The following is a 27,441-nucleotide window of genomic DNA, read 5'->3' on the forward strand; positions in this document are numbered from 1 at the left end:
CGAAGCGGCCTCTCCTCTCCTCCTCTCTCGGTCCTTCCTTCCCAGGGTTCAATGAGCGCCGTGTGGCCCCACCCCGTCTCTCTTCATCGCTGTCTATCTCCTCAATGTAAGCTACTATTCTCGGAGAGAGAGAAAGGGAGAAAATAATAACCTCCAAGAATTGGTTATTCCTGTCTTTCACCTTCCTCGACCAGCGGCAGGAGGGGAGCGGCCTTCGCGGTGGGAATGTGCTGCTACAACAACCCCGCGTCCTATTTTTTGTGAATGTAAATGCACATGCAGTCTCAAGCCTGTAGCCTATTTACCCAGCACGGATTCAAGAGGAACATAAATCTTTGTATGAGACAGTATACATATAGGCCTTATGTAGGCTAAAAAAAACTGAGCCTGACAGCGGGGGTTGCTTTTTCACCTGCAAGAAACGTGGATACATTTCGAGGGACTTTCACATCTTGGTCACGTTTTCTTTTTCTTTTCTTAAATCTTTTTTCAAAATGTTTTTTTCTCTTGGAGGGATTCTTTGGAGCCGAGCCGGGAATTAAAAAAAAGTATCGGTGCGCAGTTTTGGAGGCTCGGTGGTGATGTGAGGGGCTGATAACACATTTCAGTAACAAAAGCGAGGGGCAGGGAGAGAGAGAAGGCCTTTTGGAGGAGAAAACACACCGAGGAACAGCCAACACAAAAAAGGAGGACAAATCGGGGGGTATTTGGATCGTTGTTGACTCTGAGGTGGTGGGGGATCCAGCCGAAAAGACAACCGCAGTGAGTTTGGAGCTGTTTCGGGTTGATTCGATGCAGAGAGTGAAAACGAGCCGGATGACGACGGAAGCAATGAGAATATCACACATGTAGTTGGGGTGTACATATTATTTTCCTTCCTCCTGTCTTGTGGCCCCCCCGACGAAGACAGCCGTCGGGGAGACAGAGAAATAGCTTGAGAGTTTAAGCGTTCACCTATGGAAATGTTTAACATGACAGGAGACGTGGAAACGAGCCGCGCCGCAGCACTGGCGAGGTTTTCGGACACGCCGAGTTCGGCTTCTTGTCACGGGCAGCAGTGAGACGCAAGACCCGGGCTTTTGGAGATGCAAATTAGGATGTCAATTCTACCTCCGTTTGAGGTGAAACCCCGATATTTGGTGTCTTAACAGACGTTGTGGATTACAATTGTTTGCGTTACACAGTTGACGGGGGAGAGAGACAAAAACGATACTGCATGAGAAGGAGGAAAAGCCCGAGCAGGATTCAGCAAACTGAGAAGGCGGCCTCGGTGTCGTCAGCAACAGTATCCTGCCCTTTCTCTGACAGCAAAATACGCGTTATGGACACATAATTTCTACAGGGCTGCACCACGAACAGTTTTTGATCAGGCCAGAGACGTTAAATGGTGTAAATGTGGGTGTCATTGCTGCCAGGTCCGCATGTCAAACGAGGGATCTAGACTAGTTTAGTTTATTTATTTTCTTCCTACATACCCCTCCACCGCCACTTCTTCTTCCACCTCCTCCCCTGGACCCCCTTTTTTCTTTTTTCTTGCGGGAAGATGGGTTGTTTGGGCAACAGTAAGACCGAAGACCAGAGAAATGAGGAGAAGGCACAAAGAGAAGCAAACAAGAAGATAGAGAAGCAGCTCCAAAAAGACAAACAGATATACAGAGCAACTCACAGACTACTACTTTTAGGTGAGTGTTTTTAATATTCCATGTTTTCTGTGCTTGCTGCTTTACAGCTCTGCTTCCTCCCTGCATAACCTTCTGGGATGTTGTTTTGGGAAACATTGTCAACAGTGTGACTTTGCCATTGCATAAGGCTAAAAATGCAGCACTGTGCTGGGTTTTCAGCATGTTGTTGTCAAAATGACTTTACAGAGTCTACCACTAGCAACACAAACATGCTTTAGTCGGTTGGTTTGGAAATATACATGGGGTGTAAGGTGGGAAACTGCTAGCAGTAGTAGGAGAACAACCTTCTTTAAATAAACTAAAACAACCTGAGTTTATAGTTAATACATGCACATTTTTAACAGACACTATCCTTTTAAGCTGTTTTAGTTTGGGACTAAATCTTGTGCCATGCATGTAGGCCTGAAGGGTTTTACCCCAACACTGGTTACATTACAGTTTGTCACTGTGCCTGAGAGAAAAACAATGAATCCTGCCTAAGGTAGAGGTGAACATGTGTTCATAAGACTCAACATGTGGTTGTGTGTCAGAGAGTACACTGGAGGTGGGCTGGGTCTCTACATTACATAAGAGCCAAATAAAAGTGTCTAACTTTTGCCCGGCATGCTCTATTATTCTGTACCCTCCTCGTATGTCTAATCGCAGGTTTACCACCTCTAAATAACCTAGGTGTTCTTTGTCAAAATCATAATATTTGATTGCGAGGGTGCTTATTGTACGACACGCCTGTATTTATGTTGAGGAGGAAGTTGTGGTGACTTTAGGAAAGCAGAAGGACAGGACCGATATTAAAACCAAAACAAAGTGTCTGTTGTCAAGTTTGTCCCCTTTTCACTTATACTATCTGCTTGTTTGACTTTATCACAGACCTACAGGTTGTTTTTGTTATTCTGCATATTTTAGATATGTTTAAACGGTTAACAAAGCTTAATGAAGTGCACAAGAGTCACTATCAATTCAAAGCCTGTGCAGCAAAACAACTGTCTTTAAGGCCTTGTGCTTGGGTTGTATCCATGTTGGAAGTAGTGAAAATATATATTTTTACCGTCAATAATTAGCAGTTTAGGTGGCTATCCTGAACCAAAAAAATTACAATTGTTCATCCTTTGTGACGTCATCATTGGATTGTGTTGCTCAGTATTATTGTAACTACAACTAAACTGGCCATCGGTTTAAAAAGATCTGTTTTTTTATTTGTGACTCCTGTGGTTCACAATCAACCATATGCACGAAATGTAAGATTAACTATCAGTGTTGCATCACTCCAGAGATCATTCACAATTTAGTTAATCAGAGTTCATGACTTACATCTGACATATTTGAACAGTTTACATCTGTGTTTGCTTTGCAGCCAAACTTCTGAAATCCATCAGTGTCTCAACAAACATCTGTACAAAAACAAATACAACTTAAATATTTCAAAGGCTAAATATCTGAACCCGAAAGAGCATTTTAAGTAATTTATGAATAGGAATCTGACTAAGCATAGAGGACCACTTTTTGTGTATTTCACCGCTTTAAATGCATTTTGCTATTGAGACAGCTACTCAAAAAGATTCAGGTTCAAGATGTAACTTGAATGAGGTTTCTGGTACACAAATATGGAAAGTTAAACTTTACTTTTACATGCAGATATTTTGCAAAATGCTGACTGCTTCATCATGTAGTGTGGGAAAAGATATGGAGATGGAAAAGGAGGACTGACATTGTGCCATGAGGTCCTCAGTCAGATTTGAGTGTGTGATGTTTTGAGCTCATGGTATTTGCTTTAGCTTCCTGAGCCACCAATATGTGCCATGCTCTTCTGTGATAATGTATCGTCTGTCGCTAATATGCATCAAGGTTGGGAAACACTGGCTATAACCTATTATTAAAAACCTGTACTACAGTCCTTCAAACCATTTCGTATTAGGATTGCCATTAGATAAATGGTTTTCAGACATGAATCAAATCTTCAGATGTCAGGCATTTATATCAAATCACACATTTATTTATTCTTTCCATCAGAGACCCAACATTGCCAAAAAGAAAGTATCTTTACTGAGACATTTTCATATAAACATTATTCTCCACTATAATCAGCTGTTGTGTCAGTACATTTATTACTACTGCACAAGTTGTCTCATTACACGCATTGTCTTCACTTGTAAGAAAAAGGCAAAATATCTGTTGACATTTCTTTTTATAATTGATATGTAGGCAGATTATTGCATTTTTCATACTATATTTTTATAAACTATACAACATATTTCAAACCCCTACTCAAATCGGTATTTATTTATTGCAGTTAAACAAAAGTTTACGAGTTATTGTTAATCCTCACTTTAGTTGTATAGATAAAATAACGTCTAAATCAAAACATATTTAGGTTTTGAGGCAGGAAAGGCCTTGGCCCGTGTGAAAAAGCTGCAACTTGTTGAGCTTCAGGTGGCTCTCCCTTAATGCAGTTGAACATACAGCAGGCGTGGCAGCACTACACGGCCAGAGACAAGAGTTTCAGTCTTGCAGCAGATACATTTCACACAGGCCATCCACAGACCTGCAGCATTCAGCTACTTGCTAGCAATGTTAAGCTAGTCCTTTTTCAAACTTACTATTTGTTCATTCCTCAGACAAGAGCAGTGTTTATGTTTTAAGGACATAAAGATATATAAGGAATTCTATTGTTATTTAACACTTCAGCACCTGCTTTTAAAGGGAAACGTTTAAACGTGATTTAATGGAAAATAAAATCTCTTCCAGGAAAAAAGGCAGGTCTAAAAATGTCATCTTGTGATTGTGATCACAGTATCTAGTGAAATAATCCAGTTTATTATTTCAGCCATGACCATGCAGCTCTGTCCTTGCTTCTCCTCTCACTTTTCCCAGATAACATCACAGTCATGTATGAAGTTTACTGTTTGTTCATTAAAAGTTTCCTGCAGGGCAAAGCAAGGCACCGGCGATTCAAAACAGCCTATGATCATCCAAAAATCTTTTTAGTAAGGGATGGCGCTTGTATCGATACACGGCATATGAAACTACTGTACACCAGGGATTCCGCTAGGATTTTTTCTTGCCGGTCAAGTGTCCGGAAAGAATTTATTTTACCGGACAAATTTGAAACTTACCGGTTTTGTTTCAATAATAATAATAAGAATTGTGTAGGCGTGTGGTGCAGTGGGTTGTGCGTTGGTGTTCGGATCAGGGAGTCACAGGTTCAAACCCCACTGCAGTCTGCATGTCGGTGTGTCCCTGGGCAAGACACTTCAACCCAAATTGCTCCTGTGGGGATTGCCCACAGTATTGAGTATGTAAGTCGCTTTGGACAAAAGCGTATAACAAGTGACATGTAATGTGTAGCAGAGTTTCCGTTAGCAGGTAATTACCGGACTATGACCGGATGCTGATGTTTAAAACTCAGTTAATGGGGCTCATTTTTATATTGCTTCAGTTTATAATCGTAACGGATCGAAAGTTCAGATTCATTTTTTAATAAATGATGCGCTTCCACAAACAACATAATTATTACATTCAAACAAACTATTATAGTAGATGAAGTAAATTATTCAAAAGTTTACATTAACTTTGAATATTAACACGGGAGAAACGGATCCTCTCTTTTCTCTCTCTCTCTCTCTCCCTCTCCCTCCCTCTTTCCTGACAGTCCGTCATGCAGGTCGCTAAACAGTGGGCGGGGCTTCAGGTGATCATGCAGAGCTGCGTGTCTCAGTCAGACTCAGCAGCAGCTAATCTGATCTCTCTCTCTCTCTCTCGTCCGGTTGTACTTCACTCGCGTTTATGTCCATATTGATCAGATCCAGCTCTCCTGATCGGCCTTTATTGAGAGCACCGATCAAACTATTAAGAGTGAATATCAGCCGATAATGATCGGCGGCCAATCGATCGGAGCATCCCCAATTATTGCCGGACATTTTGATCGGCAGTTTTTTTTTTATTTACCGGTTTTTAATAAATGTTACCAGCTAAAACACGGCTAACGGAAACCCTGCTGTACACATACTATAAAAGGACATTTCAGACCAATGTGTATTATCTATAACCCAGCTCAGTGTTTGTGTGTTTCAGATCAACAGATTCCTAATGTATCTCTCTCTCTCTCTCTCTCTCTCTCTCTCTCTCTCTCAGGTGCTGGGGAGTCCGGAAAGAGCACAATAGTGAAACAGATGAGGATCCTACATGTCAATGGCTTCAATGCAGAGTAAGCACCATTTTGTAAAAAACATTTATCTAGCCATTTCAGTTTGGATGTCCAAACTGTTATAGTCGGAACAAAGTGATATGTTCTCTCAACAGAGAAAGAACTGTGCTTTTATTTTGGATAAAAACATGGTAGACTTGTCAGACTGCCGTGCAGAAATGGAAGTTTGACCCTTGAGAGGTAAAAGTCAACGACAGTGGTGAAAAACAAGTTATGTACTTATTATGACGTGTCAATATTACAGATGTTTTGACTAAAATTGGATATTGAGGTAATCCATCTGCTGTTATCTGGCTAGCAGCTCCTTGTAAAGTAAATCTAGAAGTCCGTTTACTTAATGAGACAATGTCATCTCACCTCAGTAAAGATAATATTTAATGCTGAATTAATTGAGAGAAATACTTATCTCCATCACGACAGGATTGGTATCTTCCAATCAACTTAATTGATGCCATGCAAAGCCTTATGGAAACTGTATTTGAGAAGAATGCTATTGACAATTGTTGTTATACCTCAGTTTGAAATAAGAGTCCATGAAGGAACAAACCCTCTGTGCAGAAATAGACTGTGTATCACAGAGAGTTTTCTATATCTCTTCCATACGTTTGTCTAAACTTTCTGGATATTGTTGTTCAAGAACCAATCTCCTGACCCAAGTCAAGTAGGACAAGAATGAAGGATCATTTTACTTTAGACACCCAGCTTTGCCCTTTGTTGTGTGAACTAAATGTTTTCCAGATTATTTTTTTCTTCTGCTTTCTGGTCTCTGAACCACATCCCTGACTTGCTGCTCTTGCAATAAGCAATGTTTTGTGTGTCATTGTCTTGGCCTGTATTGGTCTGGTGATGGGGATGGAAGTATCGTTGCAAAGTTAGAATAGAAAATCATCACCTAAGGCAGACAAGAGCATATGACCCAGCGCGTGACTCAACAACACTGAGCTGTGTGTGCGTGTTAGTGCGTGTGTGTGCTCAGGTGGATGGGTGTCCTCAAAAAGAAGTTACTGCATCATAACGGTTTAATCTGTGACATTGCATGGATTATCCGGCAGATTTTTTTATCATCCATTCCACGCCATGTATGGCTCCTTTGTTTCCTTTATGTTTAGTAAGCTTCCATATATCATCATATGACTGACGGGTTTACTTGTATTTTCGGTCAGATGTCATCTTTTAAGTTCATTACAATAAATCACTTTATACTTTTAAGCCAGTTGCTTGTAGGTCTCCACATGACGAGCATAGTAATATGTTTTAATAAGCTCAGATCCTGAGGCAGGACATACATTTACTGATGTGGGACTGAAAGAGTTCAATAACGCCTGTGATAAAAGATTTTGGGTGAATGGATTGAGTGTTGTGGTAACCTAAAGGTCAAAGCAATTGGCTTGTGACCGGAAGACTGCTGGTTCCAATTGCTGGCCTCATTTAAAAAAAAAAAATGAATGAATGACTCCGCCCTCTCTCTTTTCTTCTCAACTATGACTAAACTGCCTTTGGACAAGACATTCAACTGCCAGCCTCATCACTGGAGCTGTTAAGTGGTCAAAGGCTGAGGACTGCCAATGTGCAGGACCATTTCTGTATTTATGAAGAAGCTTGAAGGAACCCATGGATGTAGAGAAGGAACTGGGAGTTAGAGGCGGGCCCCTTTTTATGCCAAAGAAAGTTGGCTGACTAATGGTATAAAACCCTCAGATGTTCTGCATTTATGGGCTCATCGAGCAAACACAAAATTAGAAATATGTGATTTATAACGATTCCACGCTTTTGTCTATGGAAATATTGATTTTAGATTCTTGAAATTGTAAGCAATTCTTACATATTCCCTTTTTATCAACATTGGCTGGTTAAGATAATATGTACTTTATTGATCCCAAAAACATTTTGTTGCTGCAAAATAAAAATAAAAAACAAGGCATTGCACATAATTAGAAATTAAGAGTAGAAATAAACAATTCTAAAATATAAACCAATAATTTATCAAGGTTACAGCTTTTCAAATGTGTTAATTTCTGTATCATTATTAATTAACTTGGCTTTTATTTGATGTCCCTCTTCTATGCTGTTATGGGACTATTTGTTGAGGTTATATAGACTAAATGAGCATGCCTATAGTTCTTCGATTCAATTTCAATATTTTGATTTCGCAGACAAACCCGTAAACAAACACATTAAATAATTACACATTTTAATTATTGTGGCTTTGATTTCACACCTTGTACCTGTCAGCTGCATTTATCCACCTTAACGTATCACAAGACATCTTCACTGAACCACGCTGTGAAATGTCTTCTTCCTCGCTCTAACCTCACACACACGCACACGCACACCACCATGTGATTTTGAATGACTATCAGGTTGATAATGTAAACAAGGCCTTCTCAATTTCCCATCTAACCCAATAAACTCTGTCTTACCTCTTCTTTTCTCTCTATTTCTCATTCTGTTACCACTTGTCAACAAGTATCAACATAATACATAACATGATTTTAGTGGTAATTAAATCACTCACTGCAGTAATTCATGCCTTTCTGCACCAAATTCAAGAAAAACACATTGTAAATTGTGGTTTTTTTCTGGTATTCCCTTCTTGTCAAAGTTACAGTTTCTGCTTATTTGAGTAATAATAATCTCTTGTTTTCATATTTATTTTATTATCTGCCAGAGAGAACATTCTTTTACAGATAGCATTGCAGCCACATGGTAACTCGGCTCCTCAAAGTGTGTGTAATAGGGTAATAGCCTACATGTGAGCAATTCTTGTTAGTTTATGTAGGCTTTACGAAGAGCCTCACATACTTGATTGTATTTGACTGCAGGAGGCGATACTGACATGTCTTAAATTATGCTGCTAAAATAGCTTTTTTTGTATTATTAAAGCAAATATTGGAATGGGTAAAACTATAGAGAACTATTACAATGAAGTACTTCACAATCCCAAAACCTGATGCCCTGTTAAAGGTGGGGTAGGTAAGTTTCAGAAACCGGCTCGAGTGCACTACAATTTGAAAGTACACAGCCGAAAAGAATCCGCCCCTTCCTTCAGACTTCCTTAGAGAGCACCTCCTCCAACACACATGAACGCGCACATGACGTCAGCAGACTGGTGAAAGTGGCCTGTTGCTGGCGAGTCATTGAAGTACTGCTGCAATGCACGCCCAATGACGGCACGCCCAATGAGGGCACGAGATACATTTGTGCGTGCACAAGATGGAAGGCTGACAGACAGGGTGGCAATCCAATCCGCCAAACCAATCCGATTGGTTGTACTTTTTACATTATCACGGCTTCCACAGATGACACTTTTGTATGGATTTTTTGTCAAAGCACTTAAGATATTCATTGCTATCGGGATGTTAAGAGCATTCCATGGAATATAACAAAAAGTGTATCTCGAGCCGGTTTCCCAAACTTACCTACCCCACCTTTAAGTAAAGTTGTGCAGCCTCTTGGGTAATTGGTTGAGAGAATGCACTGATCTATGGCTGGCAGGATGGATGAAATCAAATATCACATGACAAAAACATGACATCACCTTGCTGTAATGCAGACTTAAAACACAACACTAAAACCATATTATGAAACAAAGAGGCCCGCCTCGCCCTCTGTCGCCGACATAGATCTATTGTAAACACAATGTTGTCCTGGAAGGCTCAAGGTGAAAGATAGACTAAGTGGCTCTCTGGTTGCCTTTTAATAGAAACCTTTCTGTCACAGAGAGTCCAAATGTCTTGAATAAACAGCAGACAGACATCATCTCTCCACCACGCGTGCCAACGAAGGTCTGTTTACCTTCTCGGATCAAAAACAAACTGAATGCAGCTCAGTGTTGTGTACCATGTCACGGTGACACAGAACTCCTCTTTTGAACACCAAAACAACACTTTCTAAATAAACCCTTTATTTGTGTACAAAAGAAGAGCATACAAACTATGTTGTGAGAGATGTCACATTTACACATGTCACTCATTTGATATTTTCAAGAAAATAATGTGTTTTGCTTCCTGCATTTTAACAACTATTTCCAGAAATACTTTGACCTTGTTCGGTTATTTATGTGATAATTAAAGTTTTCTGTCATCTGTGAACAGACAGAATAACAAAGATGCACATCATTATTAAATTAACAGAACATTTCACCAGCGTTATTCATTATAAATTGCTGTAGCACTGCTTTAGAAACCTTAACCTCAGTGATTAATAGGTGTGTGATTTGCCCTCACTTAGCACAATACGATGGATATGTACATAGTACCTGTCTTTATTTTATTTTTGCATACCTTTGGTGTGACAACACTCCTCAGGCTGTGTTACTGTTGTACATCAATAACGAGATCATCTGTTTTGTCTCCTTTTCAGAGAGAAGAAGCAGAAAATCCATGACATCAAGAATAATATTAAAGAAGCTATTGAAGTAAGTGGTGGAAACAACAACAAAATAACTGTATGTGCTTCCTGTCCGGCTTCCGTCTCTGTCCTCTACAGTGAAATGTACTAAATGTTTGTTTGTTTGTGTTAGACCATAGTAACCGCTATGAGCACCCTGGCACCGCCTGTGCAGTTGGCCTGCCCGCAGAACCAGTACCGCATTGAATACGTCCTCAACCTCGTCACCCAGAAGAACTTTGAGTTTACATCTGTGAGTAGTACAAATATTCACAAAGAAATCACACACACACACACACACACACACTGTCAATTCACACCAGTTTTACAGAATTTGCTTATGCTTGTAGTTTTGCAATGACTTGGGATATTTTAACAAACGTTGCAAGTTAACCCTTTTTAGTTTTTACCTCGACATATGGGCTGGATGGCTTAGTCAAAGTAAAGCTGTGGACGATATAAAACATTAGCAACAGCTGCAGGCATCCCCAGCGGTGTCTGTATCATTAGATGATAGGAAGTAATAGTCCCAACATCCCAGGTGATAATCCCTTGACAGGGGTAGCAAACACTGAGGTTCACTAATGACCTGATGGGTAACCTCTGTGTGAGTTTAGTATTCTCAACGGGACATTACTAATTGTCTGAGCCAAGAGACCAAACTCATAGTCTGGGACTCCCTGGTTATCCTCAGCCACCTGCGGGGCCGGGCTAAATTCACTCTGCATTAAGTCTCACGTAGGAATAGAACCTGTAGTTAGTTTTCTAATATATATTTTTATTTAGTTTGAGGACTGGCTGTTTGATAGACATTCACTGTCAGAAGCCAGAGGACGGTTAGCTCAAATCCAAACCTTTGCTCTTCACCGGTTTTCTAGTTGCTCAGTTTGATGTTTGAGAAGCAAGTGTTCCTTGAGAGAAAAGAAGCAGGCAGCGATAGAGGGAGAGGAAGCAAGGAAGAAAAGGCATTACATCAGGAGAGGAAGAGTGAATCCATTGCATGACTGATATGAAAGAACGCTCTGTTTGTAAACTCATGATGATGAAATCATTCTTTTTTTTACACATGAGTGACAATGCAGCTGTTAAGATTTCTCTTTGACACCCAACACGATGTTGACATTCAATAAAGACACATTTAGTGTCAGGTGGAAGCTTAAAGCAGCTGATGCAAACAAGGAAATAGAAATGCAACAATGAACTGATTTGTCAATCATCAGAAATGTAATTGGTTGATCGATTAAGTATTTCAGATTTTTGCAGACGCAGAAAATGTCAAATATTTCAGTTTCTGAGAGTGAGAATTCAAATATTTAACAACATAAACTAAACAAATTATTTGGAAAGAAAAATGTATTGCAAAATGTCAAATCCCCTCGATTTTTCATCTTCTTAAATGGTCTAGTTTTTGCCCACATGTTTGCACACACATAGTTGTTACAGTGGAAGGTTATAATTGACATTTGGGGATCATTCACCTTCATCTTCATTTTCACTTATGATAAACAACAAATACAAGTATTCTTTATAAAAGTTAATAAAAACTTTCTCATGAAAGATATTGATCTGAACATTTTATCAGGAAGATTAGGAGGTATTGGGCAGCACATGTAAAATCACAAATCTTGGCGGTCCAATGCTTGAGTCTCACGGCCCCTACACACGGCGGCGTGCGTTGCCGCTTCAACGCTTCTGCCCATTCACTTTGAATGGGGTGACGTCACGATTCGCCGAACTGCATTGTGGGAGCAAAGCGTAGCTTCTCTCGAGGTGCTCGCTGCAAAAGTAGAGCAATGTTCTACTTTTGCCGCCTCGACGGAGGCATCAGCCAATCAAATCCCTCGTATGTAAATCTGACGGTACAAGCAGTAGCCAATCAAACCGCGTGTATGTTGGGAGAGCCAGACCGCAGTTATTTCCCATATGTCAACAAAAGGAGGAGAAAATGATCGTGGCGGTAGGGAACATACAGGGATACAAACCGGAGGAGCCAGGCATGGGGGGAGGTGGCAAAGACAGTGGGGGAAACTGGTAGGTTTTCGCTTGTTTGGGGAGTTTATATCCAGTGTATTTCGTTTGAATGGACAGCTAGCAAGCATAGACAGTATATTTAGCCAGCATGGATGCTTTGCTTTGTATGTCCGGGGCGGGACATTCATGTGGTTGGTTGTTGGTCGGGCTGCTCGCGTTAACTCCCCAAGCTCAAGACACGCCCACCGCCAAGCGGCAACGCACGCCGCCGTGTGTAGGGGCCGTTACGGCCCGTCCACACAGCGGCGTGCGTTGACGCTTGGAGGTGGGCGTATCTGAAGCTTGGGGATTTTTTGCGACCAACAACCAATCACATGAATCGCCCGCCCCCGGCATACAAAGCAATAGCAATGTTAAAACGAAGTAAACTGGATATAAAATCCCCAAACAGGCGAAAACCTACCAGTTTCACCCACTGTCTCTGCCACCTCCCTCCATGCCTCGCTCCTCTGGTTTGTATCCCGGTAGATGAACAGAGACTGATCATATAGCACCGGGTGATTCACTACCGCTATAATGAATTTTCCCTCCGTTTTTTGGAATATGAGGAAATGACCTGCGTAGTCTCTCCCAGCATACACGCGGTTTAATTGGCTAGCGCTTGTACTGGCAGATTTGCATAAACGGGATTTCATTGGCTGACGCTTCTGCCAAGGCGCCAAAAGTTGAACATTGCTCAACTTTTGAAGCGAGCAACGCCGGCAACGCTCCACGTCGCTTCCCAAAATGCAGTTCGGCTAAAAGTGACGTCACCCCATTCAAAGTGAATGGGCAGAAGCGTTGGAAGCTTCAACGCACGCCGCTGTGTGGACGGGCCGTTATGCTGAGTGAGCACACAGAGAACTAATGTCCTACTCAGCAACACTTCATTAAGACACATGAGCTGTTGAGGTTTCAAATCTGTGAGTTTTCCTCCGCGGATCGCTCTCTTTACCACTAAATAATCACTCGGCAGCCTGAGGAATTCCACTCATGCCGAGCTGTTGGGAAGCAATTATTTGTTTGCGGTTGTTGTTTGGCTTTACTTGTTTGGTTGGTTGACTTGTTTATGACGTGCGCGGCATGGTTTCCAAGTTATAAAAGAGGATGGCGAAAGTGTACTCTGCTTTTCGGTCTGCATGAGTGTGTGTTTGTGTGTGTGTTTTCCCACTGTGGAACATGGAAGTAGCCTGTGTTTGACCTGAATTAGGACAGTTCATGAACACATCAATCACAAAGTTCATTCTTTTAAACTGGCCTACACATACAACAAACTGCTGAGTCACTCTAGTTAGTCTGCTGAGTCACTCTAGTCATGTATCTGTATTTCTACACCCACATACATGAAACCTGCCATTGTTATCAAACAATCTCCTGATAAGAAAAGCAGAAAATAATACTACATTTTTGAGAGAAAAAATGTTTCCCACTATTAAATAATGATACACATCATCGCCTAATTTCAAAGGGTACTCTATAAACAACCGTATGATTAAGTATTCCCTTTTGTTTTGAAGGAGTTGTGACAGTTATAACCTTTTATTGGGATTGGGTATTGCACGTTGATATTGACATATGTGGCCATACTGCAGCTGTTAGAAGTCTGTGTGTGCTAGTTACCAGCTCACATGTACTACCTGAATCACTGGTTGTGTTTTGTTAGCAACTTTACAACATCATTTAAATGAAATGTTCTCCTGTCGTTCAGTCAGTACTAATGATGTCAGAAGAAGTGGTTAATTCATGCTGTGTCCCTGCATAAAAAGGAGTCTGGCTATAGTGTCGATGTAAAGTAACGAGTCTTTCTTTCCCTTCACCACTATTTACCTTTACATACATGTACGCAGGCATCTCTTCAACACATCGTCCAGTGCATGTCGTGTCAACAAAAAAACCACTGTTCCTCAGACGAAAGCACATCTGGGTTCACCTTTAATTTTGTATTAGTCTTTTTTTGGTGTAACATGCACAGCAATTAATGCAAAACGTATCTTACATGTAGGGGAAATACATGTCTAAGATAGTGAACTGTGTGTTTTTGACAAATGCACACAATCACCGGACCCTTTCTCCCAATTAAGCAGCAAGAATAGTTGTCTCTTATGTGACTGACAGTGTCTGCATATGGTCATTCATGCGTTTCTGTTTCCTCCGCAGGAGTTTTACGAACATGCGAAGACACTGTGGCAGGACGAGGGGGTCAGGGCGTGCTTCGAGAGATCCAACGAGTACCAGCTGATCGACTGTGCACAATAGTAAGTATTGTATAGTACACTACATGGTGTAGGCCGCGATGTAAGTTTGGATTAGTGGACCAAAATGAATGACACTTTTCTCATTAACTGATTCATTGTCTTGTCCTTACTTAGTTTTGTTGGTTTATTTTGGTTCACTCTGCCAGAAGTCAACAAGGGAAGCCCGCATTGGCCTTCTATGATGTTAGAGTGCTTTTGTTTGCAGCTAGCAACAGAGCAGCTGTTCTGTGTCACGTACCGTGTGGAGATTAAACCAGTTTAGCCCAATTATTTACAAATGAAAAGTGGTTGTGATGGCAGGTTATCTGGTATCAAAACAAAAGCCTTTGGCCCAGGCGATAGAAAAAAAACATATTTTATAGCATTCAAATCGAGAGGAGTCACACCATCCTGATTCCTGGAAACCAGATTTGACGGTGCTTCTTGTTATCATTCTTCTCTCTTGCCTGCACAACACAATCAAAAGGAGAAGTCATTATACAGATTTAATGGAATACCACAAACATGCCTGACGTTAACTGCAGACAGATTTACAGTAATATGTTGTGTATCTTTCGAGATAAATTCTTACAAGTACGCAGTTGATGTCCAATCGTAAAGGTGATGATTTTGCGCTTCAATCTAATGGCATCTGTAGGACAAGCTTTGTGCCCATTAGGTAACTTCAGAGATATGACTTCATGGGTACTTAGCAAATGTTTGTTTTACAATACTGGTCTACAGTCAACAACCTTAATCAATTTATTTACTTTTTACGTTTTTTTCTTTCTCTCCTTTATGAACTGACAGAGGGATATTAGGTCATTGCTCAGATAGCACCAACATTAGCAACATCTTTGCCTGTCAAACAAATGTGTTTTATACCAAGATGTGTTTATGAGCATGGTGATATTGCTAGAAAATACTTTAAATTCTGCCTTTTTAATTAAGCTAGCTAGCCAGTCAACTCTATAGTCACTGGCATTCATTTAAAACATTTTAAAACCTCAGACGGCTGCTGCGTCTCTGTTATTTGCAGGAGCCTCTAGATCAGTGGACTACATTTGTCCAAGGGCCAAAACTAATCCAAGGGACACTTTCGGGGGCCAGAGATTTTTATATATATATTTATATATAAATCATAAAAATGTATATACATATATAATTGATTAATATGTTCACTTTATTGAATTTTTTTATAAGCCTGTATCCGGGGTAATAAAACTGAAAGCAGTCCTGATTGGCAGGGAAATAAATCAACTTTTTTATTAATACCGTGTCCTGATTGGTGGGAAACGGTTGCAGGATATAAGAACATTGTTTGCCAGGCACGCATATCTCAAATAATGTATGCGCTGCCATTTCCCCACATAAACATAACAGTCTGCAATGAAACGGTTTTCTCCTGTGTGCTCCACTTCCTCCTTGGCGAACCGGTTTTTAGTTTTTCCTATTCGGTTTTGAAACGGAAAAACCAAAGAACGAACCATACAGAGATTAAACATAAACTTCTCTTCATATTTTTCTAAATTATTTTTTTAGGAAATTAATCATCGTTTTTATATATATATATATATATATATATATATATATATATTAGGGCTGTCAAACAATTAAAACATTTAATCAGTTTAATCACAGCTTAAAAATGTATTAATCATGATTAATCACCATTCGAACTATGTCCAAAATATGCCATTTATTTATGTATATTGTTGGAAAGATAAATGAAAGAAGGCGGATATATCCATTTAACATACAGAATCTATGTTTATTATAACATTTTTCTGCATGTCAAAATGAAAGACAACCCACACACCTATCAATCATCAAACCGGGGGGTCTTAATTCATTACGTGTTGATTTCTATCAACGGGGGAGTACTTCAGGAAAGTCGACGGGGGGGGCGGCTAGTGGAGTACTTCGTGGCCACAGTGTGAACGTTGTGATCAGCTGTTTTAGCGCAGTTCTCCAGTGAAGGGGGGGGGGAGGGGGAAGTCTCCCTCCGCAGCCGGTTGGCGTAGTTTTGGCACAGTTCCGTTGTACAGACCGACGTTAACAGCAGCCCTGTCTGTGCACACGGAGACCGACTCTGTCGTCCGGTGATCGAACCGCCTTCTGGAAAAGCTTCACAAGTACGTCGGTACGCAAATGCGCTTTGTGACACAAGTGACGGTACGCATTTCAGATTACGCACATAACCTGCGTACCAGTTAGTTATGTGCACCCCTGTCTACTACAGCAAAAGTATTCTCCGTCGGGACTTCCTGCAACAACACAACGCCGTTATCTTGATTCTGATTGGCCAGAAGACATTATCAAAGATGTTCTATTGAGAAGTCGATCACTACGTGACAAAAGTTTTCAAAACCGTGGCTACTGAAATCAATCTTACTAACTGCTGTCTGTGCAATTTACTCCGCGCGAGTTGGCAGACTTTATTTTGCTTACTTTAACATCATTTTTCATGGTGGGGCTAAGCCATTTCTTGGTATGGGTGTAGCCTACCCAAGCCATACCCTGGCGCTGCCACTGGTGGCACGTATGGGGCGGGCCATTCTGCACATGCGTTAAATGCGTTAAATATTTTAACGCAATTAATTAAAAAAAATAATTACCGCCGTTAACGCGATAATTTTGACAGCACTAATATATATATATATATATATATCTCCCCTATACAGCATATTTGGGAATGTAGTGTCTTGATCAAGGACACAACAACGTTTTTTGACGAGCGTGGAGCTCGAACCCGTGTAACTCGAGGTGACATGAGTGGGGGGTGTAACCACTCCGCCAACGCCACAGTCACCCCCCCATGCGGGCCGGATGAGAATGTCTGGTGGGCCACCAGTTGATGGTCACTGCTCTAGATTGTTTCTTTATTGAGGTACATCTGAGGTGGTCACGTTGGATACCATTTACCAAACGATGACTTCTTCCTAATTGTTTCCCAGCATGAGCATCTCTCAGGCAGTATAATCTCCAAAACCAAACCTTTGCATCATCATATCTATATGATGCATATGGTTTTCTTTGAAGAATGCACAAGGGCATCTTGAAAGGGATTTTAAGGCGTGTAAAATAGTGGAATCTTTTTCATGTAACCGCAGCAGTCTGCAGTGTTTGGGAGCAAACATGGCCGAGGCTGAGTCATCTGCAGATCAGAGGAAGTTTAGAGGAGGAGAGGGGGGGATTTGTGAGGATGATAACGTCACTGCTCAGCTGTGAACTCAAGACTGCAGCCTCAACTGATATGTGCTAATAATCGTTTGAATATTAATTGCATTTAAATTGCAGATTTTGTTGGTGTTATTTGAAAGTTACCTTGAGGAGAAACTCCCCCCTGTTTCTTCCTCAGGTGGTTGAGTTGGTACAGTCCAGTCTTTTGTTCCCTCCCTCCTTTCGCTCACACATCCAGTATAAAAACTCACAAGCTCCTCCTGCTCCTGCTTTCCTTTTCCTCCTTTTCTCCATCTCCGTCCGTCTGTCTGTCTTCTTTTAGTCCAGCCGCAGTAGATTGGGAGCTGATGGACTATTAATAGCGTCTGTGGTTGGGTCTCCATGGTAACCGTGCTGGAGGCCAGGGCACTGGGGAGCTATTTTTGAAATCTGCTCTGTAATGTCAGACGGACGCCATAACGCTTTCAATCTCCGTCCTCCTCTCCCTCTGTGTCTTACCTTCATCACGTGCACTCTCTCTGTAATGCACACATCAGGATGTCTCTGACCAGCCTTGGATGTTTTTACAGGTGAAATGGCCAATAGAGCTTATATTAAAGAGAGTTCATCTATCACTGGACATAAAGACAGTCTGTCAGAAGAGACATCTCTGGGATGTCTACAGTCAAATCAAACTGTAACCATCCATCATCTTTATGTAATCCGCCACTTCCTGTTCCTTTCTGATCGGTTTTATTTTACATCGACAGATCATGTAAAGTTCAGAGAAAGTTTTTAAGAGAGGAAATGGTGTGAGCATTAAATACTCTCATCCACATTAAATATCGTACATAGAAAGCAGCCTTACAGGAATTATCGAATAGAATTCAGCATCATTTTTTTAGCAGACTATTTAGTCAAGCGTTTGTCGCTATTTCTTCAGATTTGTGCAAAGGCAAGCTTAAAGAGCACTAAAGGACATACTTAATGTTCTGTTGGGGTTACAAAGAGGTTAACACGCAGATAATGATTTCACTTGATACTGAATGTGGAGCTTTAGCACACCTGTGCAAATCTTTAACAATGAACTCACACTCGGATCAGCATTATTCTCTCTAACATTGTTTTATTTCTTCTTCTTTCCTCTCAGCTTTCTAGACAAGATTGAGATTGTGAAACAGAATGACTACACTCCGACAGATCAGGTGGGTGAAACATTTAAATGACCTACATTTAATTTTGCATATATATTTTCATACACAGGAAATGGGTTGAAAGTGTGGTCTATATAATCCCTTATAACCTTTTCTCAAATGTAATAGTACACACCCACGTTTCAGTTGAGTCTTGATCTGATTAGTGCATTTTTTTCAAGTGCATTTTTTAAATTTATTTTCCAAATCAACAATATTTGCCATTTGCAAAGCCTATGAGTGGGGGCAGAAAATAAAAACACATTGCGTCCCAGTTCTTACCCTGTTCTAGAAAATAAGTTCAGCAGCAACTTGCCAAGTGTAATGCCTGCTCCAGGTTTTCAGAATAATCATTCAAAATCCTGTAGGATGTCTTAATGACCTTGGAACCTTTTTATTCACAATTTTGTTTTTTCTTCAGGATTTGCTGCGGTGCAGAGTCCTGACATCGGGCATCTTTGAAACTAGATTCCAAGTGGACAAAGTTAACTTTCAGTAAGTAAAACCGTAAAAAAAAGGGCAGGGACATAAAGAAATTATTTATAACTGTATCCTTATCAGTGTGAGAATGTAAGGTGTACAGTCTCTACACATGATGGCAGTATTTCACCTTTTAACGCCTCTTGTTTGATTCCCACAGTATGTTCGATGTTGGTGGTCAAAGAGACGAGCGCCGGAAATGGATTCAGTGCTTTAACGGTAACTCGAGATTCTTTCTCTGTGTTCCTCTCACTTCACTAAGATCACGTCTTTTTTTCTATCACTGATTCATGTGTGCGCCTCTCCCCTCCTCAGATGTAACGGCCATCATCTTTGTGGTGGCCAGTAGCAGTTACAACATGGTGATCAGAGAGGACAATCAGACCAACCGTTTACAGGAGGCCCTCAACCTCTTCAAGAACATCTGGAACAACAGGTGAGCACACTCAGACCTGATCTGTGAAGTCAAATGGCAAAGTTGCAGTGGTGGAAGATGTACTTGGATCCTTTAATGAAAAGTACCAATACACCAATACACTATGAAAGTACTCTACATAAGTATCAAAAGTAAAAGTACGCATTCTGCTGTCAAATGGTCTCTGTTGTTATTAGTGCTCCAATTAAGGAATACTACATCCTTGAAGTGCTATTTGATTATCAGTGACCCTGCACGTGATACCTTGAATTCTTACATGTGCACACAATACAGAATCTGAAAACGGATTCAAGTGGCGATGAATTGAAGTAAATGGAGGCCGTGTTTATAAATCAGAAAGACTATGTTAAAACATCCAGGCTAGGTAATCAGAAGTAGAAAGACTGTCTGAGTTGGATTTAATAAACAGAGCTTAAAATATACTTGCTGCATGGTGCCGAAAACCTGCAGCAACTCCCACACAGGATGGAGGAGAGGAGCCCCGCTGTGAACTATTGTAAAGTTAGGACAGATCGTCTCTGTGTCTTAATCCTTCAAAATGATGCGCAGACTTCAGAATTTGTCAGTCATTTAAAAAAGAAAAATGACGGCTAAGGCGACCTATTCCAGTCACCTAGTCGAGCAAAACATATAATTGTCGGCTACTGCTATCGACGCATGTCATCTTGTTTACCGATGGCAGTAAATGGGGCTAGAAGAGTAGATCACGTACTTTATTTACAAGATCCAGCTAAATGTAGGCCAATACATGTTTTAGAATAGATGGAAATGAACAAGGTCTTTGACAGTGTCTCTCCCACAGACACTGCGGTCACGGAGATGAATAAGTATTGAATCTCCATCCATCCATCCATCCATCCATCTTCAGTATTGAATCTAGACACTCAAAATGATTTATTCCAATCTTTATGTTGTATGAAATACTCTGGACTGTTTTGATTTTTTTAGGACACAGATGTAGTTGTTATGCAGTTGGGGATCAATGCAGATGCACTTTGGGATAATGAGTATTTTCTAATAAATGTAAATGTATCCGCTGATAAAGCAGTCCCCTCCTGACCCCCCGTTTGTATTTTGACCAACTCAGGGCAGAGATATCTTCTTGTGTCTCTCTTCATACAGTTTGATGGTTCAGTGTTTGATGTTGACGTGTTTTGTTTTGTTCTCTTCAGGTGGCTGCGGACCATTTCTGTCATCTTGTTCTTAAATAAACAGGATCTGCTAGCAGAGAAGGTGCTGGCAGGGAAGTCCAAAATCGATGAATACTTTCCTGAATTTGCTCGCTACACCACACCTGACGATGGTGAGCGGTTGAACCTCTTTCAGTTGACCTCCGACGGCTGATTGTTAGCTGCACAAATATACTTTTTCAGCTTATTTATTACAGATAAGTATTTTTTTGTAAGGAATCCCCAAACTGTCTCAAAGATTCCCAACTGGAAACTGCCTTCTGAAAATCCCTTGCGCATCACAATAAAATGTTCCTGAGCATGCAGAAACATCCCTGTGCTTCCAGAGGAATACACCGACACATAGCGATAGTTCTGCTGTGTCAAGTCATGTTTTTTTCTTCTCATTAAAGCAACTGTGCATATACTTTCACAAGCCCTTATATGCTATTCCTTCAAAAGAAAACTAGAACTGTGAGGGATAATGCATCTACTACAGTCATATCATAAGGTATACCTGCTCACCAATATATGTTGTAAGAAATGTCACTTCATTGTTCTCTCTTTTCTCTTCCAGCCACACCGGAGCCAGGAGAAGATCCACGTGTTACAAGGGCAAAGTACTTCATAAGAGATGAGTTCCTGGTGAGTGCAATAGGGACAGGTTTGCTTTTGGGCTTTGTAATGTGCACACTTTAAGAGTCCTTGTAGTTATAGTTTATATTGTTGTTCAAGAAACCCAACAATAAACTGGGGGCTTTATGATGATAGCTGAAATCACTCTTCCACCATTAGTGTCCAAATAACAAATGTATTAATCCGCAGCTGAAAATAGTCCCTAACAACCGCAGTATTCACTCCTGAATTTAGTAATGTTTGCTAAAAGCTACAGTCCCCAGCTAATTCAGGTTATTACCTTATTCTTTGATTAAACTTGTTGTGACATGTTTGTTAAATGTATCTTCAGTGGGAACATATGGGCGTGTTGTGTCAGTCTTTGACTACAGTTAACTCATATAAAATGTTGTTGGATAATTATGGCATGACCATTAATGTGTTTAGTGCTATATATGTCTTTGCTTTATATGATCAATGTAGATTAAAGACTGCAGATAGAGAAAACAGCTGTGTGAGTTGTAATACGCATCGTGACGTGGTTTTCCTCTCTCCATCCCCAGAGGATCAGCACAGCGAGCGGGGACGGGAGGCACTACTGTTACCCGCACTTCACCTGCGCCGTGGACACAGAAAACATCCGCCGTGTCTTCAACGACTGTCGAGACATCATCCAGCGGATGCACCTGCGGCAGTACGAGCTGTTGTGATGGGAGAAACCAACACATCGGACTATGAAAAACCCTGAGTCTCAAAACTCTCCTCTTCCACAGAAGGGTGTGAGCTCTTGTAAAGGAACGGGGGCCAAAACACACACACACACACACACGAAAAAACACACCCTGAACCCAGATCTTCCCCCTGATGCAAACTCTCACATGCAGTAGACGGCGCCATTTAGCTGGAAAGGTTTTCGGGGCTAACACATAAACAGACTTTGATCTCCACCTTCAGCCATACTCACAGATCTAAACGACATATATCCCCACACACGTTACACACACCTTTCTAGAGAAGCCCTGAGTGGCCCCTGGACAGTATATCCAGTAAAGAGGTAAAGAGTAAAGAGGGTTTGATCCGGTTGTGAGATTTCCCTTATGTTGAGGTTGGGGTAAAAACTGAGCGACTACTTCAGTGCAGCAGATGACTGTTGAATAACTGCAAATAGATCAGCTGAAAACTGCATCTTACAAAAAAATAGCACTGTGCTCAGGGCTCAAATCCTTCCTATCATGTACACACATCCATGTGCAACCACAGGATCTGCTCGCACACAGAAACGTATCACACCTGCTTTTTACTGGACTGCACAACCGGGTAGGATCTGGAACCGTACCGGTCTGTGGACGAGGGGCGGGCTGATTTATCCGGCACAGTGCTTTGAGATTAAACTGAGCGACGAGGAGCAGCGTCGCCACAGACAGGGTTTGTTGTGATCGGGGGTTCACAAAAAACATGACATGGACTAAGATGTGAATTTTTCTGATGGAGTCACGACGACAGGTCCTCGCCTTCTCCACCGAACTGTTTTGCCACCTGACTTCGCCTTGTTGGTAGTGGAGCGAAATGTAAAGAGGATACATTGAGTTTAAAAGAAAAAAGAAACAAAAAAAGACTTTAATGGAGCTTGACTAACGGAGGGCGAAAAGCATCCTTCTACAGTACAGTACCATATAAGTTAAAGAGAACTCATCTTGTCATGGTTGACCCTGTTTTACTGTCTCCACAGCTGTTTTTGTCTGTGTAGACTTGTGTGCCATTGTGCCCTGTGCGCTCTCTTTCTTTATCTTTACTCTCCGTCTCTGTCGTTCTCTCCTTTTTTTTCACCTGATGATTTTACGGCCTCATCTTCTCCTTCACTCTCGTCCTCGCCATCACCTGCCCATCTGCATTTCTACCTTCCTGGCAGTGCACTTTTGTTTTGAAGAGAAAATAAAATATAATAATCCTGGAATATAAAAAAGAACCACAACAAACAGGACACTAATTTTTTTTTTTTTTTTTTTTTTTTTATACTTTCTCTGCCGTTCCTCCATCTTTCCTCTTCTCTCCTCCACCCTCCCCTACCTCTCTCCTTTGTATGTCTGTCTTTACATTACTGCTGAACTATTATTCTTGTACAGACTGTAAAATGTATTATTTTGTACAACTTTATTGAAAAAAATAACTTTTAGAAGATCCCTGTGCCTTGATCACGACTGTACGTGTGTAATGAGCTAAAGTGGGTGTCATACTGCGCTGTATAGCTTGGCCAATACCCTCCTAACTCCAAGCCTCCATCTCCACTTCCGCCTCGTTTTATCTCCCCCTCTCTCTATTCTCTGTCCCCCCTCTCCCCCACCCTCCCTCTCTGTCCTCTCCCTCTCTCCCCACGAGGACGGAGGACAACCATTCGTAGCTTTTGTAGTTTTATTTCTCTCCCTTACCCTCCCATTTTCTCTTTGTTTAAATGTCTATTTTTGAATCCATATACCCCAAAAAGATAAATTTATGAAATGTATATGGGTTTTAAAAAAAGTATTTTATTAGAATCAAATGAACCTTGACAAATTGTACACTTGATAGTGTGCGTATTGCTATAACTTAAATCCTTTCAACTGAAGTTGTGTTCAGGTTTCTTTTGTTTTCTTTCATTGACATGGGCAAAGGACATTTTGAAGGGTTACAGAGGAGAGGACAGAACATTGCTTGTTTCTACACATCGTATTCTTTTGCTTAAAAAAAAATTACAAAAAAAGAAACTGTCAGTTTATTTCTGGATGAAGGGAGTCCTCCTTCCTAGCCTTGCACAGCAGAGGCGGCCTGTACAGTATTAGCATCTCTCTCCTTTCAGTGCCCTAGTCTTCATTTAATGTGTACATCAAATATGGGTCTCTACTTTCTGAACAGACGCTCTAAGAAATAAAGTTGTTTTTTTGGTGCAGACAGAAACAGGTCTGTGATTACACACTCACAGATACAGTCCACACTACTTTCTACTGTTCTCACTTACAATGACTTGCATTTTTTTGCAAACTTATCCCAAATTGACTTCAGGCAGAGGGGTTGTAAATCCACGCTAGAGGAAGTGAGGTTTCCTGTTCCTTTACCGGGCATTTCCTCTTAAGATAAGCAGAGTATGTATGTATGTATTGATATGACCATGGAGGTTGTACAGGACCTCTGGTTTTGAAGGTTGGATGTTAAATAACAGACATCAAAGTTTAACTGGTGGGCTTTTATTCTGAAGTGAACGGGCTCCTCAGTCCCCAATGGTAATTGAAGTTCTGAAAACACAACTTCTGACACCTGACTTGATGGTTTGGCTGTGTTGCTATGACCAGTCAAAAATACATACACAAACGTTTTAAAAGGGTCATTTAAAAAAAAAAAAAGATTGCAGAGATAGAGTTCAAATCAGGGGACAGAGGGGATGAAATGCGGCAAATGGTCCCGAGCCAGATCCGAACCCTGGTCCTCCGCTTGGGGACCTTGCTCAAGTGAAAGGGAAATTTTAACCTAAGTTTGGGCACTTCTTCAATACAACTCTTTGACAGGAGTTAACTCCACACCACTAAACACAGAGAGTTACTTGTAGTTTGCTCGCAAGGATTTTCATTTGACTTTGTGACCCATTTTTTTTTTTTTTACCTCCAACACCTTTCTATTTTTGGCCATACACATGGTGGCTGTACACAGATCAAATAATTGACCTTGTTGCATTTATCTTTTGGATGTTTTTAGATAGCTATGCAACCAATACATGGAGGATAGTTGAGCTTCACTTCATTTAGTGGGACTATCCACTTCAGTTAAAATGCAGTTGATGTGGAGGTAAGTAGAACAAAATACAGAATTAGTTTTGGAGTGATTTGTTGCCTCAAGTCTACAGGAAAAGATGCAATAAAAGCAGCAACCTATAGCCCTGGCCTTACTTTAATTTCCTATAACAAGCGGAGTATGATTGAATGAAAGGCAGCAGCAATTTCCCCTATAATGAAATGACATCTGTGTATTTACTGAAAATACATTAAAAAAATATGTAACTTCTGTATTTGAATGAGGAATGTTACAGTCATGATCCTTATGATTAGGACAAACCGAGTGGGATTCTGGGAATTCATCATAAATCATGACTTCTGTGTAAGCGTTTAAAAATAACAAACCTTCAAAAGTGGAACTGATTTAAAACTGCACCTTTGCAGAACTCTGACTCAGCTCTTTCATTATTCATATGAGGCCTTGGGATTGTTAGCTTGTCTCTTACACTACCTGTTAATATGTTGTTGTTTTTTAACAAGACTCTACTTCAGCCCTCGACAGGACCTGAACCTGCTATCAACAGTGCGTTTAAACCCTGTTGAATGTTTAAATTCCACATTTGCTTAATCTGATTTTTTTGTGCCATTATTTTAAAACATAAAAGGAGCTTTCATGGTATTGTAAATGTCCATAGCAAGGCCTTGGCTGCTATTAAGAAACATTAAGATCATGTTCTGCTTACATTTTTGGTGGATTTGGGGCACTACCGTTTAAATAACATGCAAAGTAGATACTTTGTAGGCTAATTCTAGCATTTGTTGGACCCACTAACCTAAATCTCAGCATTCAACAAATTAATCAAAGTCTTAAAGAGCCTGTGACACCATCCCAACAAATGTTGTGCAATTAAATATTGGGCTACTAGTAATCTCGAACCGTCAGTTTAAAAAAGAAAAAGCGATACCGTTTCGTTAAATATCAATAATTTCGAACATCGCGGGGAAATTCCTTCACTCATTTTGAAGTTTTGGGGGAAGCCGGAAGTGACGTCAATGCGGGAACGCTTCGAGAGCCAAACACGGACAAAGTGTGTTGTGTCATGCGTAGAAATGGTGAATTACTGAGTTTAGGCACGTTAATAACGTTTTAATGAAGTTGACTACAGTATATTCATATTTGTCAGTGCTTTCATGTCAATTCGGCGACATAAACATAAATGATCGTGGTGAAGATGATGATTACATTAGGATTAAAAATCGGGAGTGAGAGCTGCTGAATTTCCTCCCGTCGGATGTGATATAAAAACAAATCGATTATTTTTGTGGTTATAAACTCAAGTGGATGAAACTACATTTATTAGTGCTTTCATGTCAATTCGGCGAACATATGATACATTAAATGATGAGTGAGGATGATGATTAAAAATCGTTTGTTTGAGCCGGTCTGCATTTACTGATGAGAAAACAAACCGATGCTTTTTGTAGTTGTAGTACACCAACGTGGATTAAACGTGTGGTTTTTTACCACAATGTTGGGGAAATTAATGGATACAATGCACGGATTATTATTATTATTCCCACTCCGATCGGGACACTAGGTCCACCGTTTCCCCGCAGCGAGGCTCCCCCCGTTGACAGTTTACGTGGGCTGGGTGCAGTGGCGGACTGGCCATCGGGACGAATCCCGATGGGTCGGTACCGAAGTGGGCCGGTCGGATAAGTAACTAGCACATCCCCCATAGGCGGCGCGTGAGGCTCAGGTTTGAGAAGGCTAAATAACTTCTTTTACCTGACGCTGCCCGCCTCTGGCGTCTATAGAAAAGAGATCAACTCAGTGTGCGGAGTTTAAATCTCTCAAGTCATATTACAGGATAAAGAAAATACAGTTTAAACTGCCGTATGCAGAGAAGACGTCGACGTGTCGCACTTATCATTCATATTACATCATCAATCAGATCATCGATCATATAATATCATAATATATCATATATTTCCTTATCTGAGTCAGCTTCTCCAGCCTCATCTGGCCGTGCAACACTCACAGTGTCACAGACTGGATGCAGAAGTATTATTTAACACATTATGTTGACGAAACACTCGAGACAAATGTAATTAAAGTCAGATCCACTC

The 27,441-nt window shown here is 40.8% G+C and overlaps 1 protein-coding gene across 1 annotated transcript; it reads left to right on the forward strand.

Moving 5' to 3' along the window:
* gnas (GNAS complex locus) lies at positions 1-24,173 on the forward strand. The gene is made up of 12 exons (XM_034086813.2): positions 1-1,682; positions 5,811-5,883; positions 10,246-10,300; positions 10,406-10,525; positions 14,440-14,537; positions 18,829-18,883; positions 19,293-19,366; positions 19,512-19,570; positions 19,667-19,787; positions 20,960-21,090; positions 21,534-21,601; positions 22,135-24,173. Exons 1-12 carry the CDS (start codon positions 1,544-1,546, stop codon positions 22,279-22,281), a joined length of 1,140 nt encoding a protein of 379 aa, XP_033942704.1. The 5' UTR covers positions 1-1,543; the 3' UTR covers positions 22,282-24,173.
* Positions 24,174-27,441: the final 3,268 nt, after the last annotated feature.

The sequence above is a fragment of the Pseudochaenichthys georgianus genome, chromosome 7, assembly GCF_902827115.2.
Source record: "Pseudochaenichthys georgianus chromosome 7, fPseGeo1.2, whole genome shotgun sequence".
NCBI lineage: Eukaryota > Metazoa > Chordata > Actinopteri > Perciformes > Channichthyidae > Pseudochaenichthys > Pseudochaenichthys georgianus.

Excerpts from the sequence above, each read along its gene's own strand:
- gnas (XM_034086813.2), top strand. The coding sequence starts at position 1,544 with ATGGGTTGTTTGGGCAACAGTAAGACCGAAGACCAGAGAAATGAGGAG. Across the intron at positions 1,683-5,810 it reads TCACAGACTACTACTTTTAG|GTGCTGGGGAGTCCGGAAAG; the intron begins GTGAGTGTTTTT and ends TCTCTCTCTCAG. Across the intron at positions 18,884-19,292 it reads ACTACACTCCGACAGATCAG|GATTTGCTGCGGTGCAGAGT; the intron begins GTGGGTGAAACA and ends TTTTTTCTTCAG.